The following is a 24,969-nucleotide window of genomic DNA, read 5'->3' as shown; positions in this document are numbered from 1 at the left end:
GGGAGAGGGGTACTATTACAGTATGTTGTATTTGACTTATTGTATTATTTACTTTCGTTTCAAAACAGGTAAATTGTTGTTGTACGTGGATTTACGAGAAGTTTGGACATGTATTCGTTGAAGATAGCACTGTTATGCCGGACGTAAGTGCCAAACCCGTTTTTGAAAATGTCATTAATACAATGTGCGTACTTCATAACAGTATAGTTGATAAAGGTATCTTTGAATCAGATTCAGAAACAAGCAGAAGGAAAAAGATGTATATTAATATAATGATCACGTGATCTACGAAAACCCACTGAAATTAACAACACGCGTATTTATTACTTAAATTATCTTAGGTAGAAGGAGGAGCGTCGGTAAGGAGTCAAGGACATGATTCGGTGAACCGCTATTCAGATGCACTGCGTGTTTTCAGAGAACGAGTCTCAAGTAAGGTAACCAAAATACGAGAGCTACCAACAGGACGAGTATCAACCGCGTTTGATGGTGGTGACGCTTCTTATGATAACCCTGTAATTATTGACATGGTACCAGAGGAAGATTCTGTGCCACAAACTTCCGTGCTGCCTACTTCAAATGACACTGAATATGATGATTTAATTTCTCAAGCCGAAGAATGGAAACAGCGCCATTGCGATGCCAATTTACATGAAGTCTGTTTCACCACGACCAGATTCATTGCTGGTTTGTTTGATGAACAAGGAGGGATGTTAAATATGGATCACATGGGCATCCGACTATTCGTACCACCGGGAGCAATCGAAGGAGAAGCTAAGCTGATATATATGTATATTGCTAAGGATTTACAGTATATGCCTTCTATCGATCTCACTCAGGCTCGAGTGGGTCCAACAATCTTCTGCGGTCCGCAGGGCATTGGTTTTCTTGAGCGTGTCATACTTTCATATGAACATTGCGCGAACATCGATGACGCAAGCACCAAATTGGTTCCTATGTTTACCTCTTCTCGACCTAATGAAAATTTAGACTATAAGAGCCTAGATGAAGAAGAGGATGTCTTGGTCATCAAAAGACGAGGACGGTGTTCGATATTGATATCACATTTTACAGGGTTTTCGAGCATTGCAACATCGACCAGTCCAGATCTACCAGCGGAAATATACATGAACTTAGTTGTGTACAGTTCCTTAGTTCAAGCTACTGCTACCCGGATGATATTAAGACTGTACTTTGTTCATAAAACTGCAGATGCAATACAAGTAAGTTCAACTCATTGTATTTATCTTTTATTTAAAAATGTGTTGGAACCGCCAGAACATAGAAAATAAAGTTGATTAAAAGGAAACTGTCAATAAACCATTTATATTTTTGGCAAAAAGTCCAAACGAAATGATTACTCTGTTGCTTGGCCATTCAACAAGGTCACAGACGAGAACAAATGTGTATATACCAAAATATAACAAATGTAGGACCACATTCTATCAGGTATTCTAGTGCAAAGATGTAAAATGAAATCCCAGATGATTTACGGGTTTTAACAAAAAGCAAATTTTAAAAAGAAATAAAAAAATATGATTTGTTTGTTTAAGATATTTATTTATTTCTAAAAGAGAATTATAGAGAAAGCTTTAATATATACTGATGATTTTTAATTCGCAGATGGTTGCGTGTGAAGAGGAAAGTATAAATGGAGTGAAAAGAACACCTTTTACGACATGGTCATTTAAAACAAATCTTGACGCAACCAGTTTATTGGAAATTGAAAATAATTGGACAACAAGAAATCCGAAGCTAGTAAGATTCTTAATTTAATATAATTGTTTTTCTTTTACATAAGCAAATATTTTTACATGCCATCAAGAATTCCATACACTTTCTACATAAGGACCATAATAATGTAACAGTGCCATGCCATTTGAAGAAATATAAACATACAGACATTACAAATATTGTTGTCTACAATGGACGAGTTTGCGAAGAGGCGAGTTAACCTTCTTAATGAGTACACATTACTGCAATGCTTAACCATACCGATAGTCTATGAATATGGCGATCAAAATAAAATAATACAAATGTTTGTTTTTGCAGACTATCCCGGCGGACACGTTGCGGGAAAACCTCTACGTAACAAAATCCTACATGTTGCTAAAGAGAGACACTATTATTGAAAACAGCTTAGTTGGAAGTGTTCATGTGACTCAGGCTGGCCAATCGGATGACTTAAAAGAAACACTTCATATACTAGCGCAAGAGGTATGTTATCATTGTCTATTTCTATTTTTGGGACCTGAAAATAAAAGCGCACCGCAAGTAATTTCAAAATAACAACGCGATGGACACCCGAATTGTCGCTTTGTGATTGGTCAATTTCACTCACTATACTTAGATTACGTAATCATAAATATAATTACTTTAAATTTTAGAATGAGGACAAAATGATAAAAAGGAAGGCGATTCCGATGCGATCGTCTGTGCTACTTAAACAACCTCTACGGCGAACACTAAAGGAACTCCTGGACCCAGACGGCTTGGTTGACTGGCGAATGTTTGCTCACGAATTAGAATTGGATGATATGATACCAAAACTAGAAAAACAAAAACACGGCAGTCCAACGTATGAATTACTAAACACGTGGGAAGCTACTCGCTCGAGAAACGATGCCGAAGACTGGTTGCATCTCCAGCAGATTTTTGAGAAGATTGGTCGGAAAGATGCTGTAACGGAAATATTGAAGGCCAAGTCCGAAATGAATTATGTCGAGTTAGACTGTTCTAAAAAATAGTTAACGATGGAGAAAAATCCTTCTGAATGGTTGATGCGGTATGTTAAACTCTTGTTCACGGAACGGAAGACGATTGATTTAAGAATTGAACGGCGACGTCTTCCGTTCCATGACAAGGAGCATTCAGGTCCAAGTTAAGTGTAGCTTTATCGTACAGAGTTTACAATAATCTGGCAATTCAAGGTATAGCTCTAGCTCTTTTTCTATGAAATATAAACCCTTCCAACAAGATCGGGAATAACCCCACATATTTGAACACATCAGTGAATGAATTGGAACAAGCGTTGTGAAATAGGCCCTTGAAAAGTTGTTCTACGTGACTTACTTTTGCAAGGCTTGAACGTTAAACAAGTTCCGTAACACTATAGATAGTATGGGCTCCAGACGGAGAAAAAATATTTTGGCACATATGGCGTTTCATACGTATACTAAACTCAGACAGAAATTGAAATAAACAAACAAAAAATAAAAAAGACAATACTTGGGGCAAGTCTACACTATAACGTAATGTATAATAATTAATAATAATGTTTAAAGTGCAAATGTATAGGAGGAGCAGCTAAATTGCAAACCAGAAAATGTTTGTAAAGTTACGAACGACCACATAAATTTACTTCAATACTCCATTTCCAACCATCACTCTTTTATTCAATTAGTGTTAATATAGACATATATATTTTTGTAACTGTTTAATAGCTTATTCCAGAAAGCGCAAGAAATAGCCTAACATTTTTTTGGGAGTTTTCCAAGATGAAAATTGTACTATACATAACCAGCACATTATAATGCATATGCTAACTGTTTATTAAACTATTAAACTAAAAAGTAAACATTGTGTTGTTTCGCAATTGTTTGGTTGTTACAATTAGCACAGTCCCATCGTAACTAGAGAACAAACAACACTACCGCAACCATTACATTATTACAGTCGCAGCACATGTATACTCGTTCCGCTCTTTAAAGTGTATTATCAATATTGCCACATCAAATTAATGAACTCCTGGCGCCTCATACCAAATACGAGTTTTGCTTCATTACTAACCACATAATAATGAACCCTTGGCGCCTCATACCTTACAGACTATGAACAACCATGATTTTCTTACATATTGCAACATTTTATTGGGCTTAAATAAGATGAATAACCTCACTTAAAGTAAGTGTAAACTCGAGTTGAAAGCACAGAACTACATTGACGCATTACACTTTTATTTTTTTTTTCAACATTTTTTTTGGTTGAATTTTGTGAGTGACGTCGGACATCTTTATGATTTTAGCACACTTTACTATATGTACATTGTATGACGACGACAATCTTTTGAAAAAATCACGATAAATCAGTATATAAAAATGATCTATATAGCAAAACCGGACGTAAAAGAATGATGAATACTTTTATTACAATGAGATGATTAAACAAAGTATTGATAGTCGACTCAAATACTTTGCAACAGAGCAACTCTACCGAAAACAACATGTTTTATATGCAAACAAACTTGATTTTAAATTATAAGCACTTTTGTCTTGGAACAAAAACGTTTCATTTTCTTGAATATTGTACATTTTAATATCACCACGACTACTATTGAGAATTACATGCAGTTCACATAGACATAGACAGATTCCACCAGTGTAATATTTAAACATTAAGTTTTACAGTATCTATATACTAAGGTTGGTATATGTATAATTCACAATGATTAAACCTACATTTAACAATAATAATCTTAATTTTTTTACATTTAATTCGATCAAAAACATTGCATTTAAAAAATTGCAATTGGAGATATACAGATTTTAAAGTTTAGAATACAAAGCAGTTTTTAATTTTAGTTTCATCAAAGAAAATGGCAGATCGGCTACGATTCAACACAACACCTTACACACCCGATTTACTTACTATTATATAGGCCACATTTGGTTGGTTTCGCGGACAAGAATAACCGCACAAACGCTGCACAACACAAACTTGCGCCTGTTTAAGAGTGATTCATGTTATTCAACATATTGAAACATGAGAACATTGAGACGTCCATTGAGCAAGGATATTTAGGATGGGCAAATAAGTATAAATGGGGCTACCATAGTTGATTTATGTACGCTTTTGATACGACACAACATTAAAGGCTTGTTCAGTAACTCCACAAATTTCATAACTATTAAACGATGCTGTGTTTTAACACTATAATATCAAAAGTTGAATAATTCGACTTCACATACACTATCAAACTTCATGTGACAAAAAAAATTTGATGTGCCCATATATGGACATGATGATGTTATATCACTACCATATTTAAGCATACAGTTTCACCACCATATTTAAGCATGTCACTACCATATTTGGGTACACCACATTTTTTTGTCACATAAAGTTTGATAGTGTAGACAGAGCTTTACATCTAATTGATGCATGACCACATACGGTTTTTGTCGCCAAATGTAAATCAAATATTAAAGAGTTGTGTAGTGGGTATGTGTTGGTTGTGGCCGATGTTTGCATTTATCTTTTCATGCGAAAAATATCTGTAAATTTTGTGAGTGCTGTTGCCTGGTTAACAATAAATTATATTCACTTAAGATGGTAATTATTATTAGTTGGATTGTTCATAAATTATAAATTAAAAGAAAAACAAGATGAGAATGTTACACCTCTTTAGGAAAAGAAAATTTCGATATTTTAAAAATGATTTCCAAGTACTCTTGCCGTCAAAACATTTATCTACAGATTTCAACTTTTTTTTTGAAATATTAAGTAAATATTAATTGTATTAACAAGCACATAGAATAGGGCTGTTATTGGTTGCTTAGCAACCTAAGAAACAAACGAAATATAATTCAGTCTTAGTCTTAGTTCAACTTGCACACTTTTGTTCAATTTAAATATTACCAGCTATACTACAGTCAAAGTTGTATTTTATTAAATAAAAATAATCAAAACTAGAATTAAATAAATAATTAAGTACAGTAAAATAATTAAAACCATCAAAATTAAGAAATAAATTTAATATTGTTTTAACATTTAACGCACTTCTTTGGAAGTAATAATGGATACATACAGTGTAAATAATATTTATGCACTAGTATTAATGCACCTACAATTCAATGTAGATACCTAATACATTCAAATATTATTATTTACCCTTTGACCCAGACATAGTGACCTACTTTCTGTCATTGCACCACACCATCATAAAAGGTTACTTTTGAATGTCGCCCTCTACAGGCACTAAAATCATAAATTTATGACAGCTATCATGGAGTAGTTAGTTCAGGTAATTCCTCCATAGACAAGCAGTGTGGCATTGTGTATTTATTTGGTAGCAAGCAACATCTTGTAGTAGAGTAATTGGGAAGTTGTAGTGTATGTTTAAAATCCTGTTTTTAAGCTGATTTTCTTAATCATTCTTCTTTTTTAAGAATGGAATCTTGTCTTTTACCCTATAAAAATAAAAATCAAACAATGATTTAGTATGCTAGCTACTAAAGTAGGGGACAACTTGAGGACACAAGACAGTGCCTCTTTAATATATAGGGGTGTCCCCCTTATAACCACCATACAATACAAATAAACATAGGCCTAGGCTAATTATGCTAAAATTAATTAAATAATGTGTAATCCTAGGCTATTTTTTCTTTAAAACAGGCGAGTTAATTTGAAAGTAATGTTTTTTTTTAAATATTTGTATATATACTTCAGGACACAAGACAATGCCCCAAGAACCACCATAAAATACAATTAACATAGGCTTAGCTAATTATGCTAAAATTAATTAAATAATGTGTAATCTTAGGCTATTTTTTTCTGAATATTTTTATGGATGCGTGAGAAATAGCCACGTATGCGCGAGGCATAACAAATCGGCCCTCATTCGCGAGACTCACGCACGCATTATGCGTGAGAGTTGGCAGGTATAATACTGTATACATAATATAGATTACTCACTGTTCGTATATGGCATTGACCTTGGTGTAGGCTTTTCCCACCACATCATCAATTTGAGCCTATAATAAAAACCCAATTGAAATGACAGAATTAGTGATGCAAACACATTAATTACTGTACATACCACAACATTTAATATACTCACATCAAACACTACAGTATGTACACCGGATACATCTTGATATAAATCACAACTGCATTTACGCATAAACTAAGAGTTCACTACACACATTTGTGTGTGTGTTACCGAAAACACCGCATAAACATTAACATTGTTCTTTGTGTCGTCATGTCGCGCATTGGGACCAAATAATTACTTTTATTATTTATTGCGCTCGGTTAATCTGAAACTGAAGAATTTCGGATTAGGTCCTCTATAGATTCACTGCGGCCACAGTGCAGTGTCTACCACGAAACGATCCTACTACTCTTTTCAAATAATGTACCAAGTTCATGTGCACTGCATGTACACAGTATGAACAGCTTTAAGTCCCATCCGAAGGGTGAGGCAAAGAAAGTTAACAGTATCTTTGCCAATTCAATTCACTTTATTCTTGATTTTACATGAACAATACACACTACAACAGAAATGCTAGACCCGGGGAACTCCACCAGTGAACTCAATCCCAGTCAGCCAGCCTAAGGATCCAAGCAATATTGACCTCAACTTTCAGTGATATTTGTAATGCTTTAAAACAACATACCTTATTCATCTCATAGACAAGAGGAAGGCTAAACAAACCAATGTGAGCTATAAGTTTAAAAAAAGAGAAAGTTCATTATTTTTCACTGCACCCAAAGGGGAAAAACATAAAATAAATTTGAGTTCAAATAATAAAGATTAAAATCAAGGCAATCTAACAACAGGATGCTCCAGAGATAAAACGGTTTATTGGTGGCTACGACACAATCAGTTCCCCGCCCCTTAACATTAACAGCGTGCCACAGAGAATGTGTACATAGTACAGTACTGTTGGTATTTGTCGCAGCCAGACATAAGATAAAAGGACTGTTACGAGTTCCTATCTTGGCAAGGCAAGCTGAGCATCCTGTTGTTAGATTCCCTTGGTAAAATTATGTCAGAGCAAAATATCATCCACATTCAAATTTAAAATTGTGCAGAGAGATACTGTAGATCTGTAAAGTTAGCTAAAGTTTAATAAATCTAACAAAACTGATAACCGAAAGAAGCAAATCTTACCAAAGATGACAAGAGTTAGGCCATTGAACATACATCCAATGTAGGTCAGGAACCACAAGAACACAGCAAACTGTAATGATAATAAAACCATCAATTTTATTATTTTAGATATTTATTAAATATTGCAAAGAAATTTTAAAAAAAAGTAGTTTTGTAAAGAAAAACAAATTGAGAATTTCTAAATTGGCTCATGTCGTAACTGATGTGCTAAAATGTGAAAGATGACTTTGAATTTTGCATTGTGGGATACCTCACAACAAGTGCAAGATAGTTCGCACAGCCTCATACACATACATGGTAAATAGTCTTTTTGAAAAGTATCTATGGACAGCAGTTTCAATATTAGTTCATACAGAATAGCAAAGCACTATGTGTATTTGTTATATATTTTTACTGGGTAACCTCTTCAGACTGGTCTGCAAGGGCCCCAGTTATGACCAGTGGATGTGATGTACTAGTACACCGGGGTAACTTCTACTCGTCTCGAAAGATGTACTAGGTTCTTTAAAATGCACATGAGCTAGATGTGTACACTGGACCTACAGGTTATTGTCCTTACCCAATTAAACTTGTTAGCCTACCACAAGAACCATGTAGCAAGTGAGGCTCGAACCATCGCCGATGTTATGGTTACATAATTACATTTTCACTGTCTTAACCGCTCGGCCACTCACTCGCTTGTGAAATATTCTTTGTGTGAAATCGATGTTGGTTGGGTAATTGTACCTGAACTATTAATCTCAATTCAAAGATGTAGCTTGTATATTATGTGGTGAATGTTTACCTTAATGGACTCAACCAAATCTTCAACCAGGATGTACCTCCTGAGGGCAGTAGAGTAACAGTTTACTTTCTCTACAGCTTGAGCAGCATAGGTGTTAACTACGTCTTCAGAGATGCTGATATCCTTCTCCAAATATGGTCTGAAAATTAGACAGAAATTAGGTCAAACATGTTCAATTTGGTGTAAAATAAACACCTTTCGTTTTCACAACATGAAGCACTTAGAAATGCATGAACATTTACAGAATAACTGTTTCAACAGCTGCTTAGTTGTGTGGATCTTTAATGCTGGTTCTGTGTCTGGAAGCAGCAGGCCCAGTCGGCCCGGAACCCCTCTAAATTTCACAAATTGTATAGCAAAAGATAGGACATCAAATTAAGTTAAGCACTTAGTTTCACTACTTTAGGCCCCCACCCCGCTATTTCAAAATCCTGGATCCGCCACTGTGGAAGCGTAGTCTACTTACTTGAATGGATTGCCATCACCAGTCTTTTGCACTGCCTGTAGTACACTCTTGTAGACTCTGAAACTGATTGTCACCGTCAGAATGGAGAGAAGCAAGTAAGCTATCACGCTGATGGATGAGAAGTTTGCAAATGCTAGCAGAACAATCAGAATCGATCCGAAGGCTACGCCGCTCTTTTTAGGGTCACGCCAATACACCAACTCTACAACTGCAAAGAATTATATATTTTTTATCATTCAGAAGCCTACAGAATGTTTTTCTTGCATAGAGTATATAATTGTGGAAACAATGCGAAAATGATTATATAAATACAGATTATTTTTATATAAATTATAAAATAAAACATAAAATGGAAATTTCTATACCACCATACAGAGAGTAAGAAAAATGAATGCAGTCGACTCTGCCAATACTGTACAGGATTTTCAGAAAATCCTCCCAAAAAAAAAAGTTTTCTTGAGGTCCTACAGTAAATATCCTTAATTCTTTCAATTAAAAACAGATTTGGAAAACCATGGAAAAGATATATTAAAAATAGGCCAGCCCAAGGGTTTCCAGTATTGGGAGAGTTGGCTGCAATACAGTAAAAAAAGAAAAGCCCATAACCATAATACAATGAACAATATATGAAGTAGGTATATATGTAGGTGGATGAGTGACGTTCCAGTGACTAATGATGACTCCTTAAAGCATAAACTTGACAAGAATAATTGAGACAACCATGATGATATGATCAAATTAGGGAACCAATAATTTATGGTCCTTAAAGGTTGGTTAATTTTATCTAATTGCAATTTATGTGATGGCTAAATACAAGAAATGGAAAAAAAGATCTTTGCCTTATGTAGAATCTTTAAAATGAAACACTAAACAGTCATTTGCAAGTGACTGTGGCTTTATACACTGTACATGTGTTTGATTTATTTCTTAAATAAATATGATATTAATATTATTCATAATAAAAAAAAATGTTAATGTCACTATGTTTAACTTAAATTTAAATTAATTCCATTTTGTTTAAATCTTAATAATAAAAACAGGCTTTAAAATGCAACCGAACACTAAATGGTCACCTGACTGTGGCTTTATACACTGTGCGTATGTTAGATTGTATTTCTTGAATAAATAGGAAATTAATATTATTCATAATCAAAAAATGTCACTATGTTCAAGTCTAAATAGCCTAAATACCTTTTTTGTTTAAATCTGAACCATAAAAACAGGCTTTAAAATGCAACAGAACACTGCGAGTCATCTGCAACAAGCAACTATGGCTTTACACTGTTCATGTGTTTGATTGTATAAACAACATTATTAGGATAAGATTGGTATGTTAATTACATTACATCAATATCATTAATCACAGATGTATTTTAAGTACAGTACTGTGCAGTATCTCTTAAAATACTAGACACACAAAGTGATTCTGCTTTTTTTTTAAAGTTATTTTGATCTATTATCGGAACTGACATTTAGGATTTGGATTAGGAGGCTACAGTACAGTACATTAAAATATTGTATTTAAATGTAATATCACATTTATAAACATTTTACAGAGAAAAATGTAAACGCTCATTTACATTAAAGTAAATTTAATGTGAGACTTAAAATCACATAAAATAAAAATATTTTTGTTTGAACTATAAACAAAATTTAAAAGAAATTCATATTCAAAGACAAATAATAAGTACCAAAGCAGATTATTATTAAAGTAAAATTTCATGCAGAAAATAAAATATTAAAATAATAACTAATTAATAATACAACACCTGCCATGCCTTTTCATTGCAAGAATAGGGGAAAAACAGAAAAAATATATTGTAATGTTGGTTATAACAGAAATATACTGTACAATATTGGTTAACAGAAAATAATACTACAGTATAAAATGTTTGTTAACAGAAAATATACTGTAATGTTGATTAACAGAAATATACTGTAAAATGTTGGTTAACAGAAAATAATAATACAGTATAAAATGTTTGTTAACAGAAAATATACTGTAATGTTGGTTAAACAGAAATATACTGTACAATATTGGTTAACAGAAAATAATACTACAGTATAAAATGTTTGTTAACAGAAAATATACTGTAATGTTGATTAACAGAAATATACTGTAAAATGTTGGTTAACAGAAAATAATAATACAGTATAAAATGTTTGTTAACAGAAAATATACTGTAATGTTGGTTAAACAGAAATATACTGTACAATATTGGTTAACAGAAATATACTAAAAATAACAGTATAAAATGTTGGTTACAGAAAACATACTGTAATGTTGATTAACAGAAAATGTACTGTAAAATGTTTGTTAGTTAACAGAAATATACTATAATGTTGGTTAACAGAAAATATGGTAACTTTAAAAATATGCGTAGTTGAACTGTTTAGCATTTGGCATACATAATGCATCTGGAGCCAATAAATTGTTAGGCCCAATGATTAAATAATCACCATCAATATATTTGATATTCCCCCATAAAAATGTACTTCAAATACACATTTGAATTGCACAGCCGCGTATAGCTTGTACCCCGCTTGTACTACTGTACACACTACTCCATAGTATAATTGTAATTACACTAGCTGCATATCTACTACCCTACTGATGAAATCAATAATTTATTCGACTGTTTGACAACACAATGCATGTAGTCAACGAATCGTGTACAAAGAGAGCTGGTTGAACGAGTATTAGGCGTTGCCTAATAATAAGATGTCAGTTTGATATACGCAACGGTACAACTAACGCATTACACATAGATTATGATTAACCTAGGCCCACAGAGACAACGTACTATTAGCCTATCCATTAAAGTAAACAGTACAATGCATTTAATTAACTTTATTTTAATTATTATTGCACATCTATGATTCGTTATCAACTTGAGTTATTTCTATCAACATAAAAAATACAGTATACGTTGCGAGCAGAATAATCTTGCCATCAATTTTAATAACACAGGCAGTATAATATAAAGCATAATGTACATTTATAAAAATTGATTTTCTTCTATAAATATGTTCTAATATTGCAATATCTCACTCACTGCCATCATTGCTTTATTTAATACAGACAAACTCTCCCAAAATTCTGATAATTGAATTTGACATGATTTGGGATTTAGTTTTTGAAAAATGTATTTTAAAAAATAAAATGTTAATTTAGAGTCTTGCTTCTTGAAGGTTCCATTGTATTAATTACTATAATTTATTTCCATTTATTTTCATTTTTTTAAAAATTAGTACCGAACATCATAAAAATAACACCAAAATTCACTGAAATAATTTCCTTAAGCGTGGTTTCTAACGTGATGCAACGCAATGGAGCAACGCAAAGTGCTATATTGCGTAATCACAAGTGTGAGCCGAGTAGTACATCACGTAGTAAACTACGCAGATTGAACCAAGTCAATGTCTATGCTGAAAGGAACATTGACGCAACCAATCAGGTTTTATTTTATGCAGGCAGGGGGAAGCACAATTATTGGAAACTCGAATGGAGCAAACAAGGTTTTTAAAATCGTATTTAAAAATCGATTATTTTTTTTTATGTAGACCCGTTTCTTCTGGCAAGAAAATACGGTTTTCACCCAACACAACAATCAGGCCCTTAATGTAATGCATAGGTCAGATAAAGTTGAACTACACATATTAAAACATCTTGGTTTGAATAAACGTAATTATTGTATGAACATTTCAAGTAACTTATTAACATAATAAGTCATCTGTTATTAATATATAATAATGAGTTTAATTTACCATACATCAAATATATATTTTGCATTCATTGTTCATCATTTATAATCAGAACTGTGTATTAAAAAGACATTTTTCTAAACAAAAAGATTGTTCAAGTGTTTTGTTATTGTAAATATGTTTCAATGAGATTATTAAATATTTTGTTCTCAATTAAACCAAAAAGAGAACAAAACAAAAACACATTCAGTATTTTTTACCGATAGAATAAGAATGTTGGTTTTATATAGTTGATTTGCTGGTTAACTACCAATTGTTTTATTTCAAACTACTGTACATTCTATGATAAACAAATTATTACAGTATTATTTAATACAGAAATAGATGCTGCCATGTACATTAATAGTGGCATTAATCTTTTTCAACTAGCCGACAGTATGCCACTAAGGGCCTGTTCAGACCTACAGAGTTTATGCTTTCATAAATTAGACATTGAACTGTACGCCGAGTTAATGCTAAATTGAACCTCGTTAGTTTCATGAATCTTTTAAGACATCCCTTCTATTTACGATATACTATAGTAACCAGTAATATGCTTCAAGAAACACCTTTTCATCAGTGACAAATTAATAAGAAATATTTTGTCTATACTAGCAATCATTACTCAAACTACAATTCTCTGAATCTATGTATTTTTTTCATGAAGATCAGATGAAAAAGGTCAAATGAGGTCACTTGAGAATTGCAACAATATGTCAGCAATAATATGTTAATATTAACTTCCTAGTAAATTCAGGACAAAATGCTGAAACGAAAGCATCTACTTAACTGTATAAAAACCACATGTGGAAAGGTTGCAACAAACATTGATATTAAAACATAAAGCTCTGTCTACACTACTAAATGCAGTGATATGATATCATCATGTCCATATATGAGCACATTATATTTTTTTTGTCACATAAAGTTTGATATGATAGTGTAGACAAAGCTTAAAGTTTTCATAATCTATAATACCAATACTAAAGAATTACAAAAGATAACTGAATTTAGAAAAGAAGAAGACTTATGAGTCAAATTTATTCAAAGATATTTATATTTAACTAACTGATTTTTAAGTGTGGTTTATTAGTACAGTCACAGTGAAAAGCTATCAAAGATAACAGAATGAATTAAAAAAGACCACAAATAAATCTAGACTTAAGTCCAAGGTGATCAAACAAAGAAATAAAGTAATACAAAACAAATCTTCTGAAAACATGTCACAGATCAGAGATGGATTTAATATCAAGGTTTAGCTGGTTCTGGTAGTAACAACTATCTAATGACCAGCGTAGTTCTTAAGCTCTGTCTACACTTATCAAACTATGTGATATGCCCAAGTATGGTGGTGATATGCCCAAATAATGATAGTAATATGACGCAATCATGTCCAAACATAACATAAAGTTTGATAGTGTAGACAGAGCTTAACTTTAATTTCTGGCTTTTGAAGAATCTAGGAAACTTTACTTTGTAGGCTTGTGAAAGTTTTCTAGAATTTGCCAGATTTATCAGTCACTGACAATAAAAACACACAAACCAACAGTTTTTTTGATAGTCTACAAGGAAAAAAGTGACGGTAATACATTGGGATGTGCCCACATGAGGGCATGATAGACAGATTAGTCCATTATGGAAGTAGGGTGTTCTAGGAACTTTTATAGTATTGTCGTTTAATCCGGGTATTGATACGCACGAAATAGACTAAGGTTACTAAAGAATATTCATTTTAATAGTTGAACCTGAAAATGTGCTAGAAACATACAGTACAATACGCTGTTTCCATTTTTTTTGCCCATCAAGCTCAAGAGTTATGGTACAGCCAACATGTATGGCAAAATTACTTTTTTTTTTAACAATTCAGTCAAATTGCTGTCTACAGTGTAGAACTACTGTAGATGTGCGACATGTGATAAATATTATGGCTCCACATAGTGCATGTTGTATTATAGCGACTAGACTTGCCCCAAGTCTGTATTGTTTTATTTGTTTTTATTTCGACCGCGATTTTTGTCTGAAAATACAGACTTGTGAAACACGTATAGAAATCGATTTGCAGACCGCAAACATCTGATAAGAATGACGTAGGTTATCATACCGTATTTGGCTATATGGGGCGGGCGGTATGTAAATATGGATTTTGAATCAACCAATGATCATTTTGTTTCAAAATGAAAAAGATCGAGTAGGCCTACGTACAGTGCTGAATGTACGATCGAGACTGTGAATTCCTGTTGCCAAGTTGTTTTGTTTATTAATTGTTTAGTCCTTAGCCTAGGCCTCCTTCGTAGGTCCTACTCAACTCGCACGTATGACCTGCCAAATAAAACGCCAATAAGGTAGGCCTACATAATACCACCACCGGCACACAACAGGATTCACACACAACAGACAGGGCTACACCACCACTACACAGAACAGGACAGGGTCTGGGTGGGAATTAAATCAAATTATCTCCGCGTAATATTAAATCAGGGAGATGTAAATTACATCTCCCTGATTAAATGATCCATATAAAATCCTTTCTAGCCTTCAGAAACTTTCATCAATGTACCCAAGTACACATTGTCTAAACGTAACATAGCGCATGCGTACCATCTTATTTGTTGAGTCTTTGAAATTCTGGAATATGAATATTAAAACGGTGTACGAGTGAGTAGCCAATCGCATGCAGCTGAAACTAGTCAACCGGATAATCTATGCACCAAGAATTCTTGGTGTCAAACCACGTGACTTTTGCGTGTTTCCCCAGACGGAGTATCCAAACTCAAGTAATACACGTATGAAACGCCATATGTGCAAAAATATTTATATTTTTACTAATATTAAGAAAAAACTCCGTCTGGAGCCCAGACTATATAGCGACATGTGATAAATATTATGGCTCCACATAGTGCATGTTGTATTATAGCGACATGTGATAAATATTATGGCTCCACATAGTGCATGTTGTATTATTAAAAACTACATACTATCATTCCTGAAAAAAACTTCAGACTTATAAAAATAATAAACATATTCAATCTGAATCAATATCCTTCAACCAGGGAGGTATAACTTACCTAATTCAATTGCAATTTCTAACTTCTTTTGAAGGGTTGTTTGTTCACCAACGCTAGCCATAACCAAGTAAAAATTATAATATAACTGAATAAACTATTGAAAACAGAGAAATAGTACTGTGTATTTCCTAATAGCAATGAATTGTGGTCTATCTTCCGCCAAAATACAGTACAGTAGTTGCAATATGGTAATTTATATCCTTACACCGCTGATATATACATCACACACCGTCAAGAATGTAAAAGCACCACACATAGGCACTGCAAAAGTGTTAAGAACAGCCAAACAAGTTGTATACGTGGATCATATATTTGCTAAAGACCAGAGATAAGCGTGGTAAAGTATGTATTCTACCAAGATAGCTGAAACGTATTTATTTAGCCAAGTTTAAGTCCCAAACGTAGCTGTCCTGATGTACAATTTACAAGATAGTTTACAGTATACCGTGGCTGCCTACTTGCTCCAGCTCTCAATTCCTCTCAAATGTTACTTAAGCAATACTATTCTATCAAACTTAAAGCAACTATACTGTACGTCTGTTATCACATTAAATATACCCCTTTACTGATGTTATCAAGTATGATGTGCAATCATATCTAAGAGTACTTTGTGACCTCTGGACTATGGTCTATGGAAACCTAGTTAGTAATTAGGGATGTTCTGAAAGATGTCAGTAGCAGCTTCTATGCAACAATAGATAATGACATCAATTGATACTCTAATGAATGACACAATAAAGATGGCCTATTTAGGACAATGTCAAAATTGTCACATTTCAATAGGTTAACAATGACAACCTAACAAAATAACCCATTACAAATTATCCTTTGTTGTGTGTTCGTCCTGTGCTACAATCAAAAGATTTACTTTATACAGTGTTGTATGTATTGTACTGTTGTAGCGTAATGTATTTCTGGATTTAAAAAAAAATATTGGTCCAAAAAAATCAGGACATTTTGCAAATTTTTACCAAACACAAAAAAAACCAGCTATTCTTTCACATAAAAATCTGCAGTGTAAATTACATTATGCAGTCAATTTGCTATGTACTGCATAGTCAATAGTTCAATTCGTATGCTCTCGAGTCTTAATTAAATAATGTTGGAAATTGGTTTAATTGAAACAGATTTTGTTATTGGTCTATGAATTAAATCAATCAGTGTATACTGTACTTCAACTTGAACTTCAACAGATAATTTGAGATGGTCCCCGAAGGTTAATTAGATGATAAAGTGATGAAATTATCAAATTTCTCAACACCTGTTTAATAGCGAACCCCTGAAAATGTCAAAAGTGTGTGACCTTTGACTTACAGTATGACCAGGAAAACTAATTTGTTCTTGTCAATTTAATGTTTGAATTACACAAAAATATTAAGAAAGGGTGGAAGCCAATTCTTTTGTTCAAGCACAAAAAAAAAAAAAAAATTAGTAATTGATAATATAATACTATCAGGTTAATTTCCTGAATGGTTACAGATACTTGGTTATACAGTAGCAGGGATTTTATTAAGATTTAATATAATATTCAAAAAGTTAATATTAATAATAGGCGAGACCATTTCGGTACCCAAAGGAAGCCTCTAGAAAAGGGCCTAGATTAAGAAAATAGCCAACACGATGGAAGAGCGAAATTTCAATCTTTCCTGCCAAGACTAAAGTCTATGTCTCTGCCTTAAAACAAAAACTAGATTATATGATGACTAACCATTTTTACTATAAACCCATTCAATGAAATTAGCAAATTGTTAAAATTAAACATGACCGCACAAATTTTGGTTTCAAAAGATGACTGTGTATGTTGTTTGTGATGATACTTTAAAGGAAGTACAGTACAACACAAAGAGGAGGAATAGTCTTAAACTCTGTTTACACTTATCAGAACTTGACAAAAAAAATGTGATGTACCCTATATATGGGCACATCACATTGTTTGGTCACATAAAGTTTGATAGTGTAGACAGAGTGTTACAATTACTTCTTTCACTTTAGGATCAGAATAGATCACATACTTTTAGCATTTTAAAACATGCTACTGATAATATAGTCTGTGAAAAGGATTTTACTTTAATGCCATTGCCAAGTCAGCATTAAGCTAACTTTGCCATACTGTCTGATAATATCCAGAGCTACTGTAGTGCAATATGGATCTACAGTACAGTGAAATGTATGGTACATATGAATTAATTATTTCACAACAACCTATAACATGTTACTGCAAATGAAATATGCTACAAATGATAATGATTATATCACACATTCTTATCAAACACTCATAAACATCACACTATTCAAATGACTATGAAAAAAACATGAATAATCTATTAATAGAAAAACATATTTATGATAGTCAGTATGTGAGAGTCTAGCCATATGTTTTGTAATATAAAGAATGTTAATGAACCAACCAGACAGACAGACACATGTAGGTTGTGAATCAGTTACAAATACAAGACATGATTAGCACTGAGCAGTGGCTAGGTTTTTTCAGACTATCAAATGCTATGTTATTACGCCAAAATGATAGCATTCATGCCTTCAATTAAATTATGATGTACAGGACTGTAATGTAAAATACAGAGATTAAAAATATTATTTTGTCCAATAAAAATTTTTTTTTTTCAGCGGATTTATTGACGAACTTGGCAGTATTTCATACTATTCCTTCTTACAAATTTCATTGTATTTCCCGAAAAAAACACAAGCTTGGAGTTTTTAATTGTTGTCCGATTTAAAAAAAAATTAAGGTAAGCAAAAACATGGGGATGGTCTTTTTATTTTATAGTACTGTTGGTAATGATTTAAATATGTATTGTCCCCCAAAATCATGAAAAATAAAGATTTTTTAAAATCGGACTTTGAATAGGCCATTTTGCAGTTTTAATGAAGTTGTTCACTTCCATAAGAAAAAAAACGAGGGGAAAAAATTATTTCACCTTTAAAAAGACAAAATAAACAGTTAAATTACCCAAAAACTCATTGCCTTCCAGACAATTTGACAATTTTTTGCTTTAAATTACATTTTTCTCAGGTAAATAAATTTTTTCAGACCCAATTTTTTGTGAGAGTGAATAACTATAATGTGACATTAAAATAACATATTCAAAAAAAAAATGTAAAAAAAATTTTTTTAGGGGGACAATATATCTTTAACTGATGAAAATATCATGAAATAATTATTTTTTATTACACAAATTAAGCAGGTAATTTGTAATTCAATTTGATAGTCTGAACATGGTTTAGTATACTTAATACACAGACACATCAGCTAAAAGTAAAATCTGTTAATATTTTAAAAGTTTTATAATCATTTTAAAAAAGAATTAATTCATTCGAAATGCTCTTCTTAGTTTGGAAGAAGGTCTCTCTACACTATCAAACTAGTCTGAAAAAAAAAAGTGTAATGTACCCAAATATGGTAGTGATATACCCAAATATGGTAGTGATATGACATCATCATGTCCATACAGTATGGGCACATCACATTTTTTTTGTCACATAAAGTGTAGTGTAGACAGAGATTTTAGTTTCACTTTAAGCTGATGTGTCCGTAACATACAGTAAGCAACAAGATGTACACAAAACTTGTATCACACACACACACACAACTGTACCTCTAGGATCAAGTCTTGATAGGTCAATAAGGGCACCTGGAATAGATAGCCATGCATTATTCAAATATGCAAATTATCATTCAAATTAGATGCAGATATTATTCAGTCTACAAGATCTTTGAATAGCAGTGCATTCATTGATGATAGAATAGAAAGCTAAAGGGTTGATCAAAATCAAAGCAAATATGAATTAAAATAGTTCTGAATTTTTCCTCTGTGGAACTGAAACTGGAAAGCTGCAGTTTAACATTTTACAGCGCACAACATTGATAAGTTGCCTGTAAAAAGTATTACAAAATGCAAATTTTATTACATTTTTTAAAACAAAAATTGAGAATAATACTACATAGAATGAAAATCTATTTGTATTCATTGTTTTAAATGACTTCTTTTGGTAGTCGATCTCAATGCATTAATAAAAGCCAAACGAAAACGAATATGAAAGAGTACTATTAATTAATAATTATAGCTACTAAAATTATTTATTTTTTGGAAGTTATTTTATTGTAAATTTGTTCAATAAATTGTAATTAATTTAATGAAGTACAAGACAAATTCAAAATTAATATATTTAATCAAATAAATAATTATAAAAAAAAAAGAACAGGTTTTTGATATATACTGTACAATTTAATGTTTAAAATTGAATGTAAAATGTACCTTCTGAAGGAGATGAACCAATTAATGTAGGACTTGACGATGAAACTGGTGGTGCTTCTTCCACGGAGGGTGCAGCAACAACAGGTTCTTGTTCTTCCTCAGGCTCTTGTAACACCACAGGTGATGGTCGTGAAAGTGTTTCACCACTATTACTTTCAGTGGCAGTGGCATGGTTCACCTCAGGCATGAACCCTACTGCTGGTGGATCCTCTTTAACATCGTCGTCAGGAGGTGGTGTAGAATCCGGCTCTGAGCTTCCAAAGCCACCAAGTAAATCATCAACAGGGGCCTCATCTTGTTGTGGAGAATAGGATTCTTCTGTGAACTGCTGCTGTGGTTCTGGGTCTGAGGAGGAGTCTGCTGGGGATGATACTGTATCTCCTAGTCCTACAAGAGGATCGTTATCAGTAGTAGGGCTTGAATCAAAGGACACTAAATCGGAAGAATATGCTGCTGGTTCCTCCGATGCTGCTGACGCTGAATACAGATCTTCCTCAGCATTGTCACTTACTTTAGGCTCTGACTGATCCGTCGAGTCAGCAGGGTTGTCAACGCGCACGAAGCCGTCGGAAAATAAATCTTGTTGTTGGTTAGCCTCGGCTTCCGATTTATAAGGCTCAAAATCTTCCATTCTAATTCAACTTACACTTTCTATAATATACAATATATAGTTGGTTATCTACTGCTCTAGAAAGCAGTATTTATTTTTTTAAATTACAATATTTCAGGTTATTTAACTCGAGTAGAATAGGGCTGCACACAGTTCAAAATAGCACTTCCGTCCGCACCTGCAAAGTGACGAAATAGGTCTGACCTTTGACCCAATACGAAAATAATTATACAGTACCGTTATATCAAATAAAAAGGATTTTTAATTTGGCGTTTATTACTGTGTTACTGTGTATGAATATTAATTGACTCTAGTAATACTCGGAGGCAAAATTATTACAGTCTATCATTATTTTGTATGAACTTTCTCGGACTAATTGTACACCAAATACTAATCTATCTTATAGGAACATTCATGAACTAGAAGTTTATAACTTAAGTCGAAATAAGGTACAGTATTGGTATGATATAGGGTATTTCTGTCTACTGATTGAGTCATTGAAAGTAACTAATAAAAATCTCCCAACCAATGTTTGAAATGAAAACATGAAAAATGAAGATTAATAAAATCAATTAGTATAGTATATCAATTAAATTTTATAAATAATGCTTTCACTTATAAAATGACAAAATAAACGGTTAAATTCGACCAAAAACCCATTTTTTTCTGATCCAATTTTTGGTAAAGTGAATAACTATATGTGACATTAAAATGGTATATTCAACCCAAACAAATGTGAACAAATTGGGACAATATAACTTTTAAGGTCATGGCATCTATAACAATCCTTTATCGAAAATAATTAATAAAATAATCGAGAAATACCGATATTATAAATTTGCAGAACTAATTTGACGTAGAGGGGGCTATTACATGTTTAGTAAGTTGTGATATAACGGCAGACTCGTCGTCACGGAAAATCCTCAGAATTTAAAGTAAAATGAGTAATTCCGCGTAAATTTTCTTTATAAATTTTTTGTTGCAACGCAAGTAATTTGACCAATCAAGAAACGATGGATCAGTTGAACTGTCGCTTGTCATTCGTCGTTGCCCTTACTTTGACCTAGTGGGAGCCAAACTTCAGGGACAGGGCATGCAACGAAGAAGGACTTGGTACACCTCAATCATTATTTTTTCACGCTGCTGCTCTAGCCCGCTACGTCCCATTAGGACTACTCAATCAGAAGCTAAATCAAGCAGCAGTTATAGTTCTAAGGACGACAGTTTTGCGAAAATGGAAACTCCACTATAATTTATTGATTCCAGCTGCTACAGTAGACCCAAAAAACGTCTGGGAAAAGAGTCTATTAGTACATGTCATTTTAAAATTACAAATCCCAAAGCATTTCTGGTATATTCACTGTCAGATATTAATTGAATTATTATCGAATAAGTCCATTAAAGTTTGTGTTTGTAATAGGATACTTCACACTTGAAATATCTAGGGTGATGAAGTGACCCCTAGACTTGACCTTAGCAATAAAATTAACTAAAGTGACAGAAATTGAGTATTCACTTCTGTAGCAAAAAAATAATATTTATTCACATATAAAAAGAGAAAAGAAACCCAAAAACCATTGTCTGACAGACAATTTAAGTATTTGTTGCTTTAAATTACATTTTTTTCAGGTAAAATAACTATTATGTGACAATAAAATGACACATTCAAAAACATTTTAAATAAAAAATATTTTTCAATAAGCGAGCAGCTTTTTTTGTAAGAAATACTTCTTGTTTACTAGTAACCCGTGAAGATTTCTAAACAAATCATTCGTTTTAATACCGGACAATATTTCATATCGAATTAGTAAACTTATTATCGATCATGTACATACATGTGAAGAATTATACAAATAACTATACGGTACAGTAAACATTATAAGCTTAAAGGTACTCGGACATTTTGCCGAATGCCATTTCGTCAACATATTTTAGCCGACAGACATTTTAATTTCAGGATACCCACCGAAACTTTATAGCTTACTTGATTGCGACGGTATAACGCCAACCTCATAATACATTTTATTTGTCTCACTTTTTTAATTTGTATTTTTAAAGTAAATTTCTTTTTCTCTTTCTTTATTTCATAATACACAATCATAAATGGGAAAAAATTCTATTTTAGTGTTATTTTCCGTTTTATATTTGTCCTGAAATAAAGTGATATATTCAATAAACATATAGGATATAAAGAAATCATAGTGCAAAGAAAAAAAAAAGAACGAAACACCGTGTTGTGTGGAAGCTTTTATTCTAGAAAATAAAGAACGAAAAGTGTCAACAATATTCTAAATTACGGTTGTTATAGTAACACTCATCAAAACTGCAACATCTAATTTACGACATCATATACTTATATAAGATTGCAATCGATAGAACTACTAAAGAAACTAATTGTCGAGACGGTGGATTGATTACAATTATTCAAATGATTCAGCAAATTTCTTCTACTTTCTTTCTATGTACGGTGAAGGCAGCAGACAATATTCAAGAGCGTCTTAAACACATATTTGCTTTACGTGTTTTGGAGCAAGTAGTCGCTACTGACTTCCACACAACACACACGTCACAGGGGAGAGCAGACGACAAAACTTGAACGCGCTGCAAACACGCGGTATTTGCTGTACGTGTCTTTAGAGAAATGATCAACTTGTGATTTTGTACTAGTGTCTGCCGACAGAGTAGGCCTACAAACGATATCATAATTACGTAATAATATTTAGGAGATTTATGCACGTATAACACCAATATATATTTCTGGAGGTAAGTTCTTAAATTCCAACCGTTAAAACGTTGTTACATTTTTTTTTAAAATTAATAACTAAAGAAGGAAATGAAACATTAGGTGGTTGCAATTTAATTCAAGAATGGCAGACAACACATTGCTGGTACACGTTTTATGTGAGAATTTTGATTGCGGGTGTATACGGCGCGATTCATACACATACTTAGGTAGACTATGTCTACATTTATAAAAAAAAAAATTAGATGTGCCCATATAAGGACATGATATCATATCACTACCATATTTAGGCATATCACTACCATATTTGGGTACATCACACTTTTTTTGTCAAACTAATTTGATAGTGTAAACATATCTTTACGGATGCTTACCCAAACACGGAGCTTCAAAATGCACAAACGCTTATTCAGAACAGTGGTACTCATTCAACACACAGTAGCAATTCCTGTAGGCAGAATATGTAAATTTTGATCGGTGAAAGATAACTCAAAATCACGGGCGATACTTTCAATAATTGATTTATAACCGAAAGATGAGTAAACCTGCACAAAATTACCATCTATCCGGGAATCGAACCCGGAATCTTCAGCAGCTTTCATTCACTGTATATATTTTGTTTAAGTGCTCACGAAACAAGCTACCGTATACGTTTTATATAACGCTTGGTTCCCACTAGCGACTCAAGCTTTAAGCGTGGTTCCCACTAGCGACGCAACACAAAGACGTAACGCAACGCAAGTGAATTGACCAATCACAAGCGATGGCTTATTCGCTTTTGATTGCTAAAGCGTGGTTCCCACTAGCGACGCAACGCAAAGACATAACGCAACGCAAGTGAATTTACCAATCACAAGCGATGGCTTATTCGCTTGTGAAAGCTAACTGTCTATAACTTCGCTTGTCATTGGTCAACACGCTTAAGCGTGGTTCCCACTAGCGACGTAACACAAGGACGTAACGCAACGCAAGTGAATTGACCAATGACAAGCGAAGTTATAGACAGTTAGCAATCACAAGCGAATAAGCCATCACTTGTGATTGGTCAATTCACTTGCGTTGCGTTACGTCCTTGCGTTGCCTCGCTAGTGGGAACCACGCTTTACGTTGCGTTTACGTCCTTGCGTTACGTTCTAGTGGGAACCAAGCTTTACTGTCTATAACTTCGCTTATCATTGGTTAAAACGCTTGCGTTGCGTTTACGTCCTTGCGTTACGTTCTAGTGGGAACCAAGCTTTAGCAAGAAGATGCGTGTAAATAAGTATTACCATTATCAGAATAATTATTGTATTTCAGTATTCTTTTAAAAATTAATCCATGCAGCATTTACTTCAACATGATATTTAAAATCCAAGTGACGAAAATTACAATGTAAAAGGAGCTATATGT

The 24,969-nt window shown here is 33.0% G+C and overlaps 2 protein-coding genes across 3 annotated transcripts; one reads left to right on the top strand and one right to left on the bottom strand.

The window, feature by feature from the left end:
* Positions 1–72: 72 nt before the first annotated feature.
* LOC140059916 (UNC5C-like protein) lies at positions 73–3,577 on the top strand. Its single transcript, XM_072105902.1, has 5 exons — positions 73–143; positions 342–1,223; positions 1,624–1,758; positions 2,053–2,217; positions 2,388–3,577. Exons 1-5 carry the CDS (start codon positions 135–137, stop codon positions 2,745–2,747), a joined length of 1,551 nt encoding a protein of 516 aa, XP_071962003.1. The 5' UTR covers positions 73–134; the 3' UTR covers positions 2,748–3,577.
* LOC140059931 (reticulon-3-B-like) lies at positions 3,531–21,008 on the bottom strand. 2 transcript variants are annotated; one of them, XM_072105926.1, is made up of 8 exons: positions 20,228–21,008; positions 19,568–19,603; positions 9,145–9,352; positions 8,679–8,817; positions 7,895–7,964; positions 7,398–7,444; positions 6,694–6,752; positions 3,531–6,188 (listed from the first exon to the last, which is right to left on the bottom strand). In XM_072105926.1, exons 1-8 carry the CDS (start codon positions 20,856–20,858, stop codon positions 6,146–6,148), a joined length of 1,233 nt encoding a protein of 410 aa, XP_071962027.1. In that variant the 5' UTR covers positions 20,859–21,008; the 3' UTR covers positions 3,531–6,145. The 2 variants fall into 2 exon arrangements, with proteins under 2 accessions (XP_071962027.1, XP_071962028.1); XM_072105927.1 differs by lacking the exon at positions 19,568–19,603.
* Between the last annotated feature and the right edge of the window lie 3,961 nt (positions 21,009–24,969).

Source organism: Antedon mediterranea, chromosome 10 (assembly GCF_964355755.1).
Source record: "Antedon mediterranea chromosome 10, ecAntMedi1.1, whole genome shotgun sequence".
In the NCBI taxonomy this organism is placed as follows: Eukaryota; Metazoa; Echinodermata; class Crinoidea; order Comatulida; family Antedonidae; genus Antedon; species Antedon mediterranea.
This window is presented reverse-complemented; position numbering and strand designations above follow the sequence as displayed.